At 36.2% G+C, this 16910-nt stretch overlaps 1 protein-coding gene across 2 annotated transcripts in view; it reads right to left on the bottom strand.

Moving 5' to 3' along the window:
* Positions 1 to 8853: 8853 nt before the first annotated feature.
* LOC139139312 (cubilin-like) overlaps positions 8854 to 16910 on the bottom strand; it is a 250854-nt gene continuing 242797 nt past the window's right edge. Inside the window, exons 3-5 of one of the 2 annotated variants that reach the window (XM_070708191.1) lie at positions 15964 to 16210; positions 11408 to 11557; positions 8854 to 10435 (exon numbers count right to left, since the gene is read on the bottom strand). In XM_070708191.1, the coding sequence (XP_070564292.1) occupies positions 10233 to 10435; positions 11408 to 11557; positions 15964 to 16210 (600 nt within the window). In that variant the 3' untranslated portion in view covers positions 8854 to 10232. The remainder of the gene's footprint in view (positions 10436 to 11407; positions 11558 to 15963; positions 16211 to 16910) is intronic. The other variant, XM_070708192.1, reaches the window with a different exon arrangement.

The following is a 16910-nucleotide window of genomic DNA, read 5'->3' as shown; positions in this document are numbered from 1 at the left end:
ATCCATTTTTTGTATTCAGCAAGCCTGTATTCATGTGGATCATGTGAATTCATGTGTATTATACTTTAATACAGGCAACTCATTAATGTGAATTTATCTGAATTATTGGGTTTTCATGCAGTGCCAATTACCATCTAACTGTCGTACAATCTCGCAAAACATGCTTGCAGGCCTTACATTCAGTGTGTCCTAAACACACCTTTTTCGTAGTAGAGAATAATCCCATTCAGAAGGAAAACAAAGATGTTTCTTTGTCGCATCTAGGAATATATTAATCTTTAGGATAAGGAAAACCGACTTCAATCGAAAAGAAGTTCAGTTAAGTTTTTTCACTACGAACTACCGAATGTCGAGCAGCAGCTGTCCCCCAGCTGATAATTATACAAAAATCGATTCACACATTTTAATTATTCCAAAAGAGATCGCTCGTCGCTTCTTCACAGTTATTTTGTTCTTTGCGGTAGCTTCCCATCCTCTTTCTTTACTGTCTATGCACCAACAAATGAACATGCCATGTTGAAAGATATTTTTATTCCTAATACTTATGCCGAATCCAGACAGATTGCACGCATGCCTAGTGGTGTCACAGCAACCTTATCTCTACTACACCGCTTTATAAGGACATCCTATTATTTTTAGAGACGAAAGTGAAGATGGGGAGAAATTGGATTGTGAAAGGAGCAACGTACATTCATACTATACTCCAAACGAAGAATTATTATGATTGATAAAATGAATCATTATTTATTATGTTTAATTTTTAAATAACATTATTTAGAAAATAAAAGAGAGGTATCACCTTGTGGCACGCATTATAACTGACAACCCTTCGCAAAGTACACAGAATACATTATTTGCTGTAGCTTTAATCGTTTTTTTCTTTTCGGTGAAATATGTTATCTGCTGCATTTTTGTTATGTTCGGAGGGAAGCTTAAAGTTTAAAAACCTGTAGCTAAGTAGCTTACCGTAGCTTAGTAACTCAGAAACTAAATTGTTGGCAACGTTGGCGAGTTGTCGCGAGGTTTAACAACTCAATAAAAGTTAGTAGCAATTTTTTTTTCTAGTTCAAACCTTGAAGCTAATTTCACGAGGTCTAGCGGAATATAGACATACTTGAAGTTAATTTAACTGCCAAACAGAGTAATTTAAAGCTTGTAGCATAATCCAATTATCTAGATAGCACCCATTTCTGCTAGGGAGTGGCTCTTTGCTACCAAAGCTACAAAACGGCCATGATAATACAATGTTTTACAGTCCTAATGTTTCTCTCATGGTGAACTTTTTGATCTTTATTAGATACCGGTATAGTTCAGAATCCTCTGTACCTAATTCACAAGATATACGCAAAGAACACTCGTTTCCCCAAAGGTTTGTAAAATATATAGAGGGTAGAGCACAATAATTACTCTGGTGACACGATTTTTATTTACAGTTCAACATTTCAACCACGAAATTTGTGAATTAAAATTTGTTACGTGAGAAATATGATATAATCACAGTTTGACAAAGTATTTTATAGATACAAATATGAATTGAGAGTGGAGAGGTCATCATTTGTTGATCATTCAAATTTCCATGATCGTATGATGATTAAAACTTTCTAAAAATTTGACATTATATTGAAATTGACCTAAATCCAAATAAAATTTATATGACATTCAAAAAACTGTCTTTTAAATGGACACATGGTGAGGTCACATTCCATGGAATTTTTGAAAATCACAGATGTTAATCTCCATATAAGAGAAAAAAGAAAACAATTTGTTGCGAAAACAGTAGCTCTATAACTCTTAATTAACGTGTATTGGGCAGTAGCGAAATACAATTGGTATTACTAGCGATGTAGCGGAGTGAAATATCAGCTATTTCCTTGTACAAACAAAAGCCTTGAAACTTGTATCGTCTTTGATCACATGTTTGCAGTAGATTGCTGGCTTGGAAGGAGGAAATAATATGTTGTAATATCAAGAGAACAAACTTCTTCACCATATCTTTTGTGCTATGGTGAAGAGGTGCTCATCCCTGTAAAGATTTTAAGTTGCATTTGATGTCAAAATGAAAGATTAAGGGTGATTTGGTAACAGGACTGCTTCTAATCAGTGAACGTAGCAACAAAATAATTTGTTAGAACACATGCCTGAGTTGTCAAGGAACGCAGTAAGTAGACGCCGTATATACGTGAATCATCAGCTAGTGTCGCAGAGAGTTGAATTGCTGGGTAAACTATTATACATGGATTTTGTCATCTCTTTTGACTCAGAACAATTACAAATTAAAACTGGTCATTGTACACATAGATAACATTCACCATGATGACTAAAACGCACGTGGAATCGATTTTAACGAAACGAAAGGAATTGTGTAACATAACAGCACAGAAACAGCAAGCTTGCTTACACGTTGCATTTGTGACCGAGATAAATGTCACAAAAGTCAACGTCACTCTCAAGAAACTTCCAAAAAGGCCTGACTTCATTTTACAACCTTTAGGTTCTTCGATCGACTCGTAAAATATATAACTTAATATGACATTTAGTCTTAACTGTCATGGCAACAAGTAATGTGTTTGTAAACAAATTCGATATCATGCCGCTGGATCTTCTTTCAGTTTTAGGCCATACTATGTTTGTGTGTGTTAAACTGACGAACGTTAGCTTTCTATCTCGTCATCCGACTCTTTGATTTGTTTCCCTGTCAAATGATTCGTGCAGATAAGTTGGAATGATTATCAGCAACTATCATACATTGTCATTTATCTAACTTTAACTTTAAATTACTAACTTTAGGATAATTATACCAAAATATTTTCACGTTAATCCCACGACAGAAATCTTAGCTGACTCAACTGTTATCAGTGCAACGATTTGTATGAAACGTTACAAAGTTAATCCAAGTTCACAAAGTTTGGCTGTCTAATTTAACAAAGGTGCTGACTATTTATAAAGCGCGCCAGCATGATGACCATTTTGTTATAATAAACAGTCAAATCTCTATCCTTATTTGGCTAAAAACAATCTATACAGGTCATGAACTCTTAAAGAGACTGAAGTGTATTGTTCCACTATAACAAACACAACCTCTGACCCAATGATGACATCAAAGATTATATAAGTGATCTGTGGATATTGTATTCGTTTGTAAATATCTTTCGTCGAGTAACCTTACATGGTGACTCGTTCTGAATATCTTGTAAAGAGAAAACAGTCTCTTTTGATGTTAATTTTTTGCGTTTGCAGGACGATCTTTTGTTTGTTGTATCAGGTGTCATTGTTAAACTTTCTGATGGTCAGACTTTCTCCATTGTGGATCAAATGTAAGACTAATGGCTTCAAGGGGGTAGTCGAAAACATAAAAGAGAGAATGACATATTATAGAAAACCTCAATGCATCTTGCTCTGTTCACGTTAAATGTATAGTTAATAAACAAGCAAATTATAACTAAATGTCTGGCTTATCTAGTTTGGTTTTGTATATTTAATTTTTCATATCATTTCCAGATGAAGTGCGATGATAATAAATGTCTACAATGATGTTCACACAAAGACATATACTTTATTCTACTGTCGATTTATACATAGAACATGGGTTCTATTAATTTCTTTATGTTAAACCAAATTTTTAAATTAAATCGGATGTGAAAATCTCAACATGTATGTACGAAAGGATGTTAAATTTATATTACAAAGTTTGAATTCATTCCTGCGGGAAAATAGAAACCCAACTTCTTACTCTCTTCAGTGTCTTGTGGACATAAACGTCTGCAAAATCATCAATTTGGTGGCTGATAATTGACTCACGTCCTTACGAAATTGAAATCTTAGGAAAGGTTGTGTTATTTAATCCAGCAGGTTGAAGAGTCGACTGTGGTTTGTTGTAAAATTATAGCTATTCTGAAGATTATACAGCTTTTATGAATTCATATATTGAGAATCAATGTATTTTTTCGCGGGATAAATTTTGAGAAATTGTATCGCTTTGGCAATCCTGTAATTGTACAAGTCAATTGGCATATTCCTAAAACCCTTTGCCGACCGAAAAGTACTGTCATGTCAAATTTAGTTCTCCACGATAAGCACACTGTGTAAGCGCAATTAGCGGAGTGCAATTCTTAGTTTATAGCAGGAATAAGGCTTAGTCATTCTTCTGCATTCATGTATGATTAGGGACTGGTCAGTTTCTTCAGCCTGGGGGGGGCGGTGGATTCATGGGGGGGGGGGTCACCCTGTTTTTTACTTTGGTGATAGGGGGGGTCACCATGTTTTTGAAATGCCCTATAGGGGGAGTCAGTGTGTTTTTCAATTTTGAAACTGGCTCATCATTGCCTAAAATGCTAGTGTCAGCCACAAATTTCATCATTCAGTTGTATTTTTCGGTGCGCCCACCTTTAACATATCAAGCATATATACATCAGAGATATCTGTATGTTCAATATTTTTCAGCGTGCTCTTCAAGCTCATTACTTTAATATGTCAGACATTTTTCAGCATGCCCTCAGGTGCATGACTTTAATGTACAAGGCATATATATCAGAGATATCAGGATGTATCATATTTTTTGGCGCGCCCTTCGGGCACCATACTTTAATAAATCAGGGATATCTTGATGTTTGCTAAGTGAAAGTGTACCATTATGAAATCTGCATTTCATATGAAAAGGATGACAAATTCTTGATACTTTTCTGTTCTCTCTATGAGAATTCAGTATGAGAAAGCAACATGCACAAATATTTCACAATATATATTTGATACAGTGACTTATTTTAGAGATAGAAAAATGACAAGATATCTTTCCTTCTCATTGATGCAATTATTTTCCTTTGTGTCACAGGTTTTCTGTAGCAAGATGCTTTTTTATGAACAAAATAACAGTTAAAAAAGGCAGTTTTTGTCATTATTAGCTGTGCTTTTATGGTTTCAATGTTACAAGAGAAGGTCCTCTCAGACACTGTACACATCAGATTTGGCTAAAAAAGCTCTCTATGGCTCCTCAGGAGATTTAATTGGATGGTTGGCAAGTCTTAACACCCATCAAAGTTTTTGATTCACTGCTTTTTTCCTCTTTGATATTAATAATTGACATCCATTTCTGTACAACAGTTCACGACATCTGGTTAAGCTTAGAAAGTGTGAAATACATTCACAGCTCATTCAAAATACAGCTCATTCAAAATTTAAGATTGACACTTTGCAATTCCTATCTCACAACTGACATGTCAACGATTTCATTAAAACATAGAATGACTATATAATTTATGTCCACCTTTGTTTTACCTATGTCGGCGCCGGGGGTGGGTCACCCTGCTTTTGAAATTTGGAATAGGGGGGTCACCCTGTTTTCAAAATTTGGAATGGGGGGGGGTCAGCCACTTTTTGACGTCGGCAAAAAATAATCCACCGCCCCCCCCCCAGGCCGAAGAAACTGACCAGTCCCTTAACTCGCTCTCAATCTCGATCCTTTAAGGGAGTAGTATTGACAAGATTAAAACTAGAGAAGGCACGCAAACGATTTCTTTGTGTAATGTGAATGTAACACACGAAAATTCGTTTGACTAATTTTGGAACTCAGGTTAGACATGCTGAAATTTGCATATAATAGGGATAGGTATATTTTCATAGGAAATCCAGTATTTGGAAAAAAATAACAAAAATTACATCCAGATAAGTTGAAAATTGTCTAATAGCACAGTAATTAGGTTTTACGTCATTTTGATGCTATTGGAATAAATAAAGTTTCCACTGGCTTATCTTGGCGACAATCGAAAATTGTGTTTTCCCAACACAGTTAATACAGAGATGGTGGTCATTTAGAATTTCAGGTGTCGGTAAATATTGGGTAATTTGTTTATCTAATAGAAATTTTGTACGATGACCCCTGACGTTCATTCTTGACTTTGAATGGAAATGGTTCAAGGCTTCTTTGCGAAAAGTTTGAGTTAAGGTTTATGAAAGTTTCACTTTCGAGGTGCTTACTACTTAAAAACCAGAAGAAAGGACATTTATATATTTATTAGATGTGTATCATTTCCTTTAACTCAATCTTACACTATAAAGATGACAGGGGTGTTTTCTATGGGACGCGACAGTCGAGATCAAGTCGGTACAATTCATCTTCACGTGACCTTATCCTATCACCATGTTGTGTGATAGTTTTTCCACAGTAGTTACTTCGACATACACTCGAAATGAACGAAACCCGACCATATGACATGTCGACGTGCCTTTGATCGTACCGTCATATTACGTGCTTCTGGTCTGTGTCAAATGTGTCTATCAGTGTAGAACTGGTGTGCAATTAAATCAACCTCACGCGCATACCAGAAATTCAATGGTGTCTATTATCTTCGAGTTCTATCGAGCATGCATGTACGCTATTTATGTCGCTCAGATAAACAAACTTTAGCACTCAAATGAGGTACCCATCATATTAAAAATGTACGAAGAAAAGCTCCAAGAGACACACTTTGTCCCTTTAATAGAACTCACAAAATTTACAAGGCGGTACACTAACAGCAAACAAAACTGAAGATGAATGAACAATTATTTGTAAGGATTCAAATTAGGACCGCTGTAGCAAGCGTCGTGATCGTGTCAATCACGTCGTTGTTAACATTCCTTCAGTGTTGTTGCAATGCCATAATGAGATATTTAACTTCTCAGACGTTGTATTCGAGACTTACCTCTTCTATTGGCCCAAAGTAATACGATGAACTGGCTTAAGATATGCAAACGAAAACAACTGCCGATAATTATCATATTTGGCTGCCTGCAGCACTCGTATGCAGTAGAAAAAAACTGTAATCCGTCACATGACCTGAATGACTCGTAAAAGGTCGTCATACGATTCGCAAGGGGCGTCGTTTCATTTTGTGGCCATTCAGAATAAAACTTTAGATTACCGAAGTGAAAACATAGATTATTTTTGTTAAATGTTGAAATAGGAAGAATAAGACAAAATATAGAAATGTGCATCTTCAGTGAGCTGCACTCAAATATTTGCGAAACGTTTGCAATTTTTATCAATAGTCTGCCAACCTGAGAAATCGTCCCACTGAATTGACCCAAGCCGGAAGTTCATTGAGAAAATAAAACCGTTGGGTTCCAATAGGCGATTTTCACCATATGCGGCTGTGAAGATAACAATCCTTTAAAATTTTGTAAAGATTAGTTCATTACAAGCCTTTAAAGAAATCTAGGGTTTCAATTCTCAATTAGAGTCGTAATGGTGAATAACTATCATGGCCATTATTATTAATATCACAATAACAAACAAGAGAAAGTATTAATGAAAACGACATAAGGTTTATAAATGTAAGAAAACATGACAAATTTGATGAAACGTTTACATATTTTATTCAAGAAAAATGGGAATGAATTTGGGATAATAAATCCCCTATCGTACATAGGATATCAGCTATTATTTATTAAACATAATATCATCAATCATCGAAGGGGTCACCTATCTCTCTTACACTTCTACCGCTCACAAAAGTTCATTTGAATGCAGAGCTCGTCAATCGCTACACATGACCTTTTATACGACCCTGTTGTCACAAAGAATGAGAATTTATGGATTTATTTGAAGTGTACTAATATGTATTGAAGTGTAAACATACAGATACGGATAATGATTAACTGGAATCGGTGGCTATTTAAGTGGTTCTTCTCCCAACGAAAAACATCTATTACGATTTGGAACTAATTTGTGATAATTGGATGCTGAAGAATGTCGGTTTTATCTGTAAATATCAGCTAATTTACATTTGTTTTTAAGTTATGAAGATCCAATTATATCAAACTAGTCGCAATCGTGTAAATCGATCACTGACTCTGTTCATTTTATTATATATGATGAATGCATTTATGTATGTATGTAATAATAATAATATTGGGTTCTTATGTATGTATGTAGTATGTATGTATGTATGTATGTATGTAGTATGTATGTACGTACGTACGTACGTACGTACGTACGTACGTACGTATGTATGTATGTATGTATGTATGTATGTATGTATGTATGTATGTATGTATGTATGTGTGTATGTATGTGTATACACTAAGGAACACACAGGAACTAATAAATGCTATTCAGAATTCTGTTTGCCAAAATCTAGATAGTGGTGTCCTTAAAATTACGTGTATTCAGTTGGTTTCTTACATTAATTATGCTTATTACTTCAGGGCATGCCACCCCTTCAACGTCGTTCATCGTCTGTCATGCTTATTTTAAAATTCATGATTTACTAACAGGATTTATTGAAAATAAGACGCTGACTTCACAGATATGAATCCATCACACCTTGTAACAGTCTGCATTTTCATGGTCACTTCGCATTTATTACATCAAACATTATCGACTTAGTATATACCATTGCCAAACATTAACCTTTATTTACCAAATTCAACTCTGAATTAGATGTTTTCTCCATTTATTTATTTATCCATTCATTCATTCATTTATTTAGAGTGGCCAGGTTTCTGGTAGAGAAATTTCATTTGCGTCTATAAATATATCCAGAAAAATAAAAAATAGATTACACAAAAAAATAGTAGATGTATTCTTTCAATTTACATTTGAAGGTAGCCGCAGTCGTCGTAACTGCGCATGCGAGTTTCTTGTTTACAAACTGTGTATTTTGTGTACGATATCTCAGCTCTTGATTGTATTGGCAGGTAGAAGGAAAGTACAATATCAAATATACCAATTTGGATGATTTCCGATAAAAATCCTATAATGCATTGTCTTAAAAAATTTTACAATTTTAATGACAGGGTTTCGTCGCCCTTTATCTGTCAAAAACTTCGTGACATTTTAGACATACAATTAGTCTGCCACATAATAACACGTAAAGGTTCAGGTTTTAATTTAAATTTATTACTGTACGCATAGTGTCCTAGTAACATTATACACAGGTAAACAGCTGAGTATACAAAACTCCAGCAGACTAAATAACTCAAGAACAACACAAATATGCAATAATATCAGATAATATAAAAATTATTTGTAATGTTTTAAGAATACCTGTTGGGAATATGTTTTGGCTATATTTTGCTCACAGAATCATCAAAACGAAATAAAAAATAATAATTGTCATAACAGTGGTTGCAAAGATTGCATATTCTGACCAATTTTTGAATACGATTCCTTTGATGCATCTCACTTCTAAGAGAAATCATGATTAATCTTCAAATTTATAGAATGCAAGTCTAAATACAAACTTCTCCAGAAAGGTCAAATGTAATTTAAAGTGCCATTTTCTCAAACCGGATTATATAGCACCAAATAGAATAGCAGTGCCCACACACTCGTTAAGTTTTATTAATGGTTGCTGTCATAAAATGAATTACAGATAAACGATACTGACCTATACCGAATATGCCTGTGTCATACCTGGTGATGTAGCAACATTTGTCACATTATTATAGAAAATATGAACACTATGGCTAGGTTTCAGTCATTATCGCTAACGACCGTCTTAAATTTCCCGCCTTGCCAAACGCGATTAAGGACTATTTATGATACAATGTCGCTATTAGTATTACTTAGCCGCATACCATACAAAACGGCAAGAGACAAAAAGACGCGTCTGTTTATTTCTGCCGATTTCTGATTAGCTATCCTTTTTTCAGAAGATTTCATTGCAATATTTTCTTAGAAATTGATCACAAGGACTGTTTGTTAATGGTATTTCAAACATTTTACTAACATTAACTTGTGCTGTGCACGGCCTTGTCCTGTCTCCCCACTTTACTTTTTCTTCAATGATAATTGTGGGTTGTCATCCTGCGGATGTTAACTCTGCACTTTCGCTTCTAGTTGAATACGCTGATCATCATGGTCCTACGCTCAATGTAATTTAGCATGTACATGATAGTTTTTTTTTGTTTTGGAATGATTAAAGTATTAATGAATTGAATTTAAATGATCAATTGAATTGAAGATCTTAAGAGAAATTAATTGTTAACTTTCAGGTAGTATCTTATCATGGAAGTTTTCATACACGATATATATCAACCTTAGTACTGTAAAGCTACTGACACGGTTGACAGTCATGGGTGCTTATTCTGTAAATGATTGTTTGGACGGGTCTTCGTGGAAACCAACTCATTAAATGGTAAAACGAGCAAACGAACTATAACAAAGGGTTTTAAAATCCGAAAGACAAAAATATCAATCCAGATCGGAAGTAACTGAACAGCGGTTGATCAATCTGTATGAATATAAGTGGGATCTATTGAATATGTAATGTGGCAGTACTCTCTGTTCTCAGCGTTTCGTGGTTTTCTGTAGTTTCGTTCGTCTGTCGTGTATGGTTGGCATTTCCCTTGACTATGTTCTTCTTGTACACAATGAAGACAACAGCGGCGCATCCTGCTCCAAACACCATGATTGCTAGAACAATACCAATAATAGCACCGACGCTTAAACCTGAACCTGTAAGTAGAATTATTTTTATTATAACATTAACAAAACATTTCGTCAATCCATCAACAATCTAGCATACAGAATTTCTAATAAACATTTCATAGTATATATCATGATATGACGAACACACTTTTCGTGGTCTTTTAAGAGATTTTGTACTTTGTTTGCTACACAATGTCATCTTTCTCAAGAGGGAAAAGGAAGACACACATGTAGGGGCGTGATATACAGCTATTATGATCAAACATATATTCTTCATTTTGCTTGACAAAATTGAAAAAAAGTTATTCGTTAACAGTTCAAAGGTCAAGAGATTTACATTATTTACTGTACGTTAATTAGTCTTGTACCTCATTCGCTCACTACAATTGAGAAATGAAAAGGCAAGTTGAATTGGGCAATATCTTAATTTGTTCAACATTTTGGATTAAGACATGATACTCCCATTTTTGTGAGACAACTTTTGGCACTGATGCTTTCCAGCTTAATAAAATAATTTCCGTAATTGGACATAAGTTATCAGATGATACATTGTTGAAATCTACATCCGGGATATTCATGTATGATTAGATCGCCATAGAAATAAATATAACTGTTTCTAATAAAGCCCCAGTGCTGCTAACTTTTGATGTTTTTTTATTATTTTTAATTTTTAAATCAATTGCAACTTCTTATTGTACTCCCAAAAGAATATTGAAACACCCACTATTTAGCTTGTCAACTTAGCGTCTATATGTGTAAAATGCATTGTTATTGTTTACATTTGAATTCTAGTCCGGACCAGACGTCAGTTTTCAACACACAACAATGCAGTTTACAACCATAGGGGCTGAGAGTTGACCATCTGGATACTGTGTATATCAACATTCTTTGGGAGAAGAAAAGGAATTATGGTTCACATTCAAAATAAAAATGGTGAAATTATCATCAAAAGCTAGCAGCACTGGGGTTTTAATCATCTACGTTACTGTATACTCTTACCGTAAATTTCATCTGCTTTACACGTATCGCAATATTTTTCATCGTGTTCATCTCCGCAATTGTTCTTGCAGTCACAGACAACAGAGTTGTCAATGCAAAAGCTACTGTAATAGTTAGTGCAATGGAACTCCCTCTCCAGAGTGCATTCGTCTGAAATTTTAATAACAAGAACAATCAAGAGAATATGAAAAGAGAGGAGACAGTGTAACTGAGTCACTAGAACCTATACCAACATATTTCCCTGTTAACTTCTTGTAAAGTTTCACTTAATTCTTTGAACATAATATCATATACAAGATTCTGAAGTTTGGATAAAAGTCACGTACCAAGTACTTATTGTACTTGGGCCTCAGCCCAAGTACATTTGTTTTCATTCCGTGGGAAAAAACTCTGTAAGGTATAACCATTTCTGGCTGAGACCAGGGAGGGCAAAATGTCTTGGCTTCATCTTTCTTGGCATAATAAATGGCGTAATGATGCTAACTTAATGGAAGTGCTGCTCTCAGCCAGTCATGAATAAGTGAGATGTGAATATAAATGCTTCTCTATCTGAGTTTTTGCCACAAAATCTTCAGAATATAATCAAAATGTGCATCGAAATGCAACAATTAATGCACCCTCCGTTTCCTAAGCGATGGCACGACCCTTGCTACACCCACTGGACGAGCCAAAGTGGGAGGGGTAATTTCAGTTTGGTCGAACAGGAGGGCTCGAGACCAGAATTTAACATTTAAACTTGAAACATGTTTAATCACTGACAAGATGTGGACTAGTGTTAATCAAACTGAAAGTTTGAAAAGGAAAGGTTTTATATCCCGGACACAATGAAAAACATTACGACTGGAAACTGTACCCCCAGTTGAGAATAGTAATGCCCACAGCGATGGAGAACACTTATCCTTGAGCTGAGAAAACCAGACCATCATTTCGAAATAGAGCTGCAGATTCGAGAAGCTCGTTCAATATAGCTAGGTACACCCCAAAAAGGGGTGGTTTCGAGTTTTGAGGAAAAATTTCGCCTCCTTCATATAGAAATCGTACGTTTGTTTTTCCAGGAGAACACACCATTTGACACAAAATTTGCATGTAAAGGGGTCGCCAGTAAGTACGTGGTCAAATCTGGCATAAGAAACAATATGAAATGTTGGGTAAAGCCAGTCCAAAATAAACTGATTTGAACTTTTGTGTTTTGTAATTTATACCACTGCAGTAACATTACCTTTTTTTGACAACATCACACAATGTAATACGTTTGAAACTGAATACTCCGACGTATTCTGTGTCTCCTTTGCTAAAAAATACGGTATGCCGATTACCATGTAAGGAGATGATGACGTCAAGACAGATTTGTAGTGCGTTTGGTCCTGGATGGTGCACGAAGTTTTGTCGAGGTAGCTTGTGTATTTGTTTCCTAAATGGGAGAGATTAGGGTCGATCTAAACGAAGGCCGAAGAATGTTATGATACTCTAAGCGAGCTGAACTCTAACGCGAATGGTTGGATAATTTGGAGGATGTCTAGAACCGGGGTCTAGATTATTTGGCGGTCAGTATTGAATTTCAACTGCGTCACAAGTTTGCGAAATGAGTATTCCGTCGAACGGTCAACGAACGATGTTTTAGAAATCTGGAGACATGGCACATCGCATTTTTATTTTAGTATTTTATATTTTACAAAAGATTTAAGAAGCAATGATTTTGTCGAAAATTCTGAAAAAAAATATAGGAAGATTTGATCGCGAACACATTTTCACTTGGGGTCAACTAGCCCTGCGTACGATGCTGTGTGTTCCGCTACAGCTAATTTAATCGCGCCCCGCTCACCACAGCCCTGCAAAGACCCGTACGTAGGGTCGGTGACTTCAAATCCATTTTGGGACTTCACGTAAAAAGCCAAAATACTGCCGAAATTCAGCGTTCTTGGGCCCAAGTCGTATCCCAGCCTACCTCAGCTACTCGATCGCTTCCAAAAATGACAGTCTTTTATTCACTTCTCGTAAATAACCGTCGATGTCGGCAACTCTCTCGCTAGCCCTGCGTACGATGCTGTGTGTTAGCTGTAGCACATAGCATCGTACGCAGGGCTAGGGGTCAACCGGATGCGCTATTTTGCGGGTTGCGGGTTGCGGGCATGAAAAAATGTGTGTTTTTTGATATCATTTTCGCCCTTCTCACACTTCAGATTAGTTCAACCGCCGATAAAAGCACAATTTTCGAAATCGTTTTCAACGCCGTTTCAAATAATTTTATTGTGGTGAACACGATTATAGTCCTAGGAAACTTTTCAAAGTCACGCTGGATCAATAGCCCTGCGTACGATGCTGTGTGTTCCGCTACAGCTTAAATAGCCCCGCTCACCACAGCGGGGCTATTTAAGCTGTAGCGGAACACACAGCATCGTACGCAGGGCTAGGGGTCAACTAGCCCTGCGTACGATGCTGTGTGTTCCGCTACAGCTAATTCGCCCCGCTCAACACACGGGGCTATTTAAGCTGTAGCGGAACACACAGCATCGTACGCAGGGCTAGCTGGATCAAATGCTTGAAGGGGGCATACCGGCATGGAGCGACTATCATACTGCAGGTGGAAGTCATACGTTCATGATATTAGGAGATAAATTATTGAGAGCTGCAGAACACAAACTCATCCAAAAATATTCCTATTAGATCGATTCCTGAAAATAAGGCAACGCACCGGCGTATTTTTCCCACTGAAATTCTCACGTAAAATGTTAGCAGAATGTCGTTCTCTGAGGTCGCGACCTCGCTTGAACCGAAACGGCAAAGTAAACTAAGTCCTTTGTTGTACGTCTTTTTCTTTTTAAAGATTTCATGAAAAATACACGGCATTTACAATACACATCACTTCTACGCTTTTTAAGTCAAATCTTTCCTTATGCATTGCATTTAACTAGGCATTGTTTAATTTTCTGTATGAGTTGCCCTGGAACCGAATTGTGAATGGATGCATTACAAAGAATTTACTTCCTATGGCCTGATACTAGAAATGTAACAATTTTCATTCCGCGATAAGTGGCGACATTTCCGAGGCGCGATTTTTTTTTGTCAGTCTGGTATTACGTATATTTCTCACTCACATCCATGGCAAGAAAGAAAAGTGATTCAGATCCCTAATTATTTGTAATGGCCAGGCAGCTCGGAATAAATAAATTGGTCCTCGGAATCGCCGCTTTTAGTTTAGCAGATCTTGATTTTTTTCAGAAACATAACGTATTTTCACCCATTTGGTTTGGTCTGTTATAGCATCTTTAGTCCAAAAATCAAGTTTACAGCATTGATGTTTTCAACAGCCTTCAAATATACAGTATTACGTTAAAATACACCATATAGTAGTGTTTCATTAATTTTAACCATCTTGACCTGATGGTGAAATATGGACTTCACAGGAAAAGGGATACTGTACGATAGACTTGATCATCATTATTTATAATAGACACATTCTAAAGGTTTTATTTCTTATATACTAAATGCCATATTACATATATTAGAAATCTAGCCATAATTCTAAAAACCCGCAGCCCGTAGCCCGCAACCCGCACTTTAGCAGATACCGGGGTCAACATGGGGTCGCAGCCATGTTGCCTCAAAACTTATTTCTGTCTGCACTCAAAACTCAAAAATGTCGGATATGAACCTGAAAAATCGATGCAATTTCGTCAAAATTCGGCGAAATTTCAGCCTATAGACAAAATTTCATCTAGGTAAGGTAAATTTACTGAAATTTGATCGACAAATAATCCTGAGCTTGAACGTGACAGCTCGCCTTCTCCGGGAAGTCAACATCCAGCTGCCCATACACAGTTGCCCATATGGCCAGGTTTATGAGATTGTTTTCAAGCGAGCGAGCCAATAGAGCTAGAGGTCTGATTTTGGTATATAGGAATAACTTAGCAATACAATTATTTTGACAAAATGTCACGTGACCTCAATGACCTTTGACCTCAAATAGATATATTTGTCCACAACTCAGTAACCACAAGTGCTACACCCTTCATATTTGGTATGATGGGACACCTTATGACACCACATATTGTACCTCATTAATTATGCGCATATCTAATTCTGAGCAAGCCAATAGAGCTGGATGTCCGATTTTTGGTATATAGGGATAACTATAGGGTAGAAATCTAAATATGCCCATCTAAATATTAGACATCTACCATCGAGAACAAAAGAAATTTGCTGTAATTTGAATATTTAAGGAGTTTAAGCAATTTTCACTATAAGTAAAGAACCCCTGCCTCAATCTCCACAAAAGTTGCTAGACATATTTGCCGTTGTCATGCCATTGCTTCATTTAATAACCAGTTAATCAAATGCCTAATTGACAGGAGGAAATTCAAGACCATATTTGAATAGTAGTATATATTGTCCTCAAAATTACTCTATCACGGCCCAAGTACTCATTGCCTTCAGCAATACTGCCTTGTTATCATTATCATTATTATTATATCCTTATTTCAGATTTAAAAAATCCATAGCAAAACAACAATACATTTAAAAATTACTATCATAACTCAAACATTACTTTTACAAACCTGTTTTCTCGCTGTGCGGTGGTTTAACAGCAGTGAATATCAGTGAAAAGCCCCTTGAAGTTATCAAGCTATTCGTCTTCATGAAAAGCGTCATTATTGGTGAAGATTCATGGATGAGTTCATACGATTCTAGGTCTACGCCACAGTAATGTTCCAATGGCTTCGATGTATTTGTGCCAAAGTAGACGTCAAGATAATCGTTACATTCGTAGGTCTCTGAATCACGTTCAAAATCGATCCAGTCAAACTGAAATATTATACAAAATGCACATAAATGTTATTGTATCGCAACAGAATTATGTATGTATGCATGCATGTATGCATGCATGCATGCATGCATGCATGTATGTATGTATGTATGTATGTATGTATGTATGTATGTATGTATGTATGTATGTATGTATGTATGTATGTGTTATATGCCCATGTAATTTTGTAGGTATATTTCTATTTACCCAATTAGCTAGCTATCTATCAATCAATTTATCGGCCTTTGTTTGTTAAAACGTAATCTATGCAATATCTGTGCGTGCATATGTATGTACTGTACAGGTGCCGCAAACTAAGCTGTTCGTGGAAAAAGGTGTTCAGCGGGCATGCCAATTTAGAAACTAACCAGCGGGCGGAGAGAAAAAATCACTATTTACAGTGAGCGCGGAAAAAATTTCGGCTTTAACAGTGGACGGGGAGACAATTTCTGTCATTGGTTACTGGAAAATACCTTAGGTAGAGGAGGGGAATTCGAATGCTGTGGTTAATAGAACTTACTGGGAAGATTTAGTGCATAACTAAGAGGAGAGCAGAGTCCGAAGGTTAAAATGACAAGAACGGACGCACACCGGGTAATAGATAAATAGTTGCTTAAATAAAATGTACATGTCGGAATATGTACGTCTAGTTTGCAATGGGGAATTATCAGAGGACAGTGGGGAGCACACACTGTTGAG

Source organism: Ptychodera flava, chromosome 8, assembly GCF_041260155.1.
Source record: "Ptychodera flava strain L36383 chromosome 8, AS_Pfla_20210202, whole genome shotgun sequence".
Lineage (NCBI taxonomy): Eukaryota > Metazoa > Hemichordata > Enteropneusta > Ptychoderidae > Ptychodera > Ptychodera flava.
This window is presented reverse-complemented; position numbering and strand designations above follow the sequence as displayed.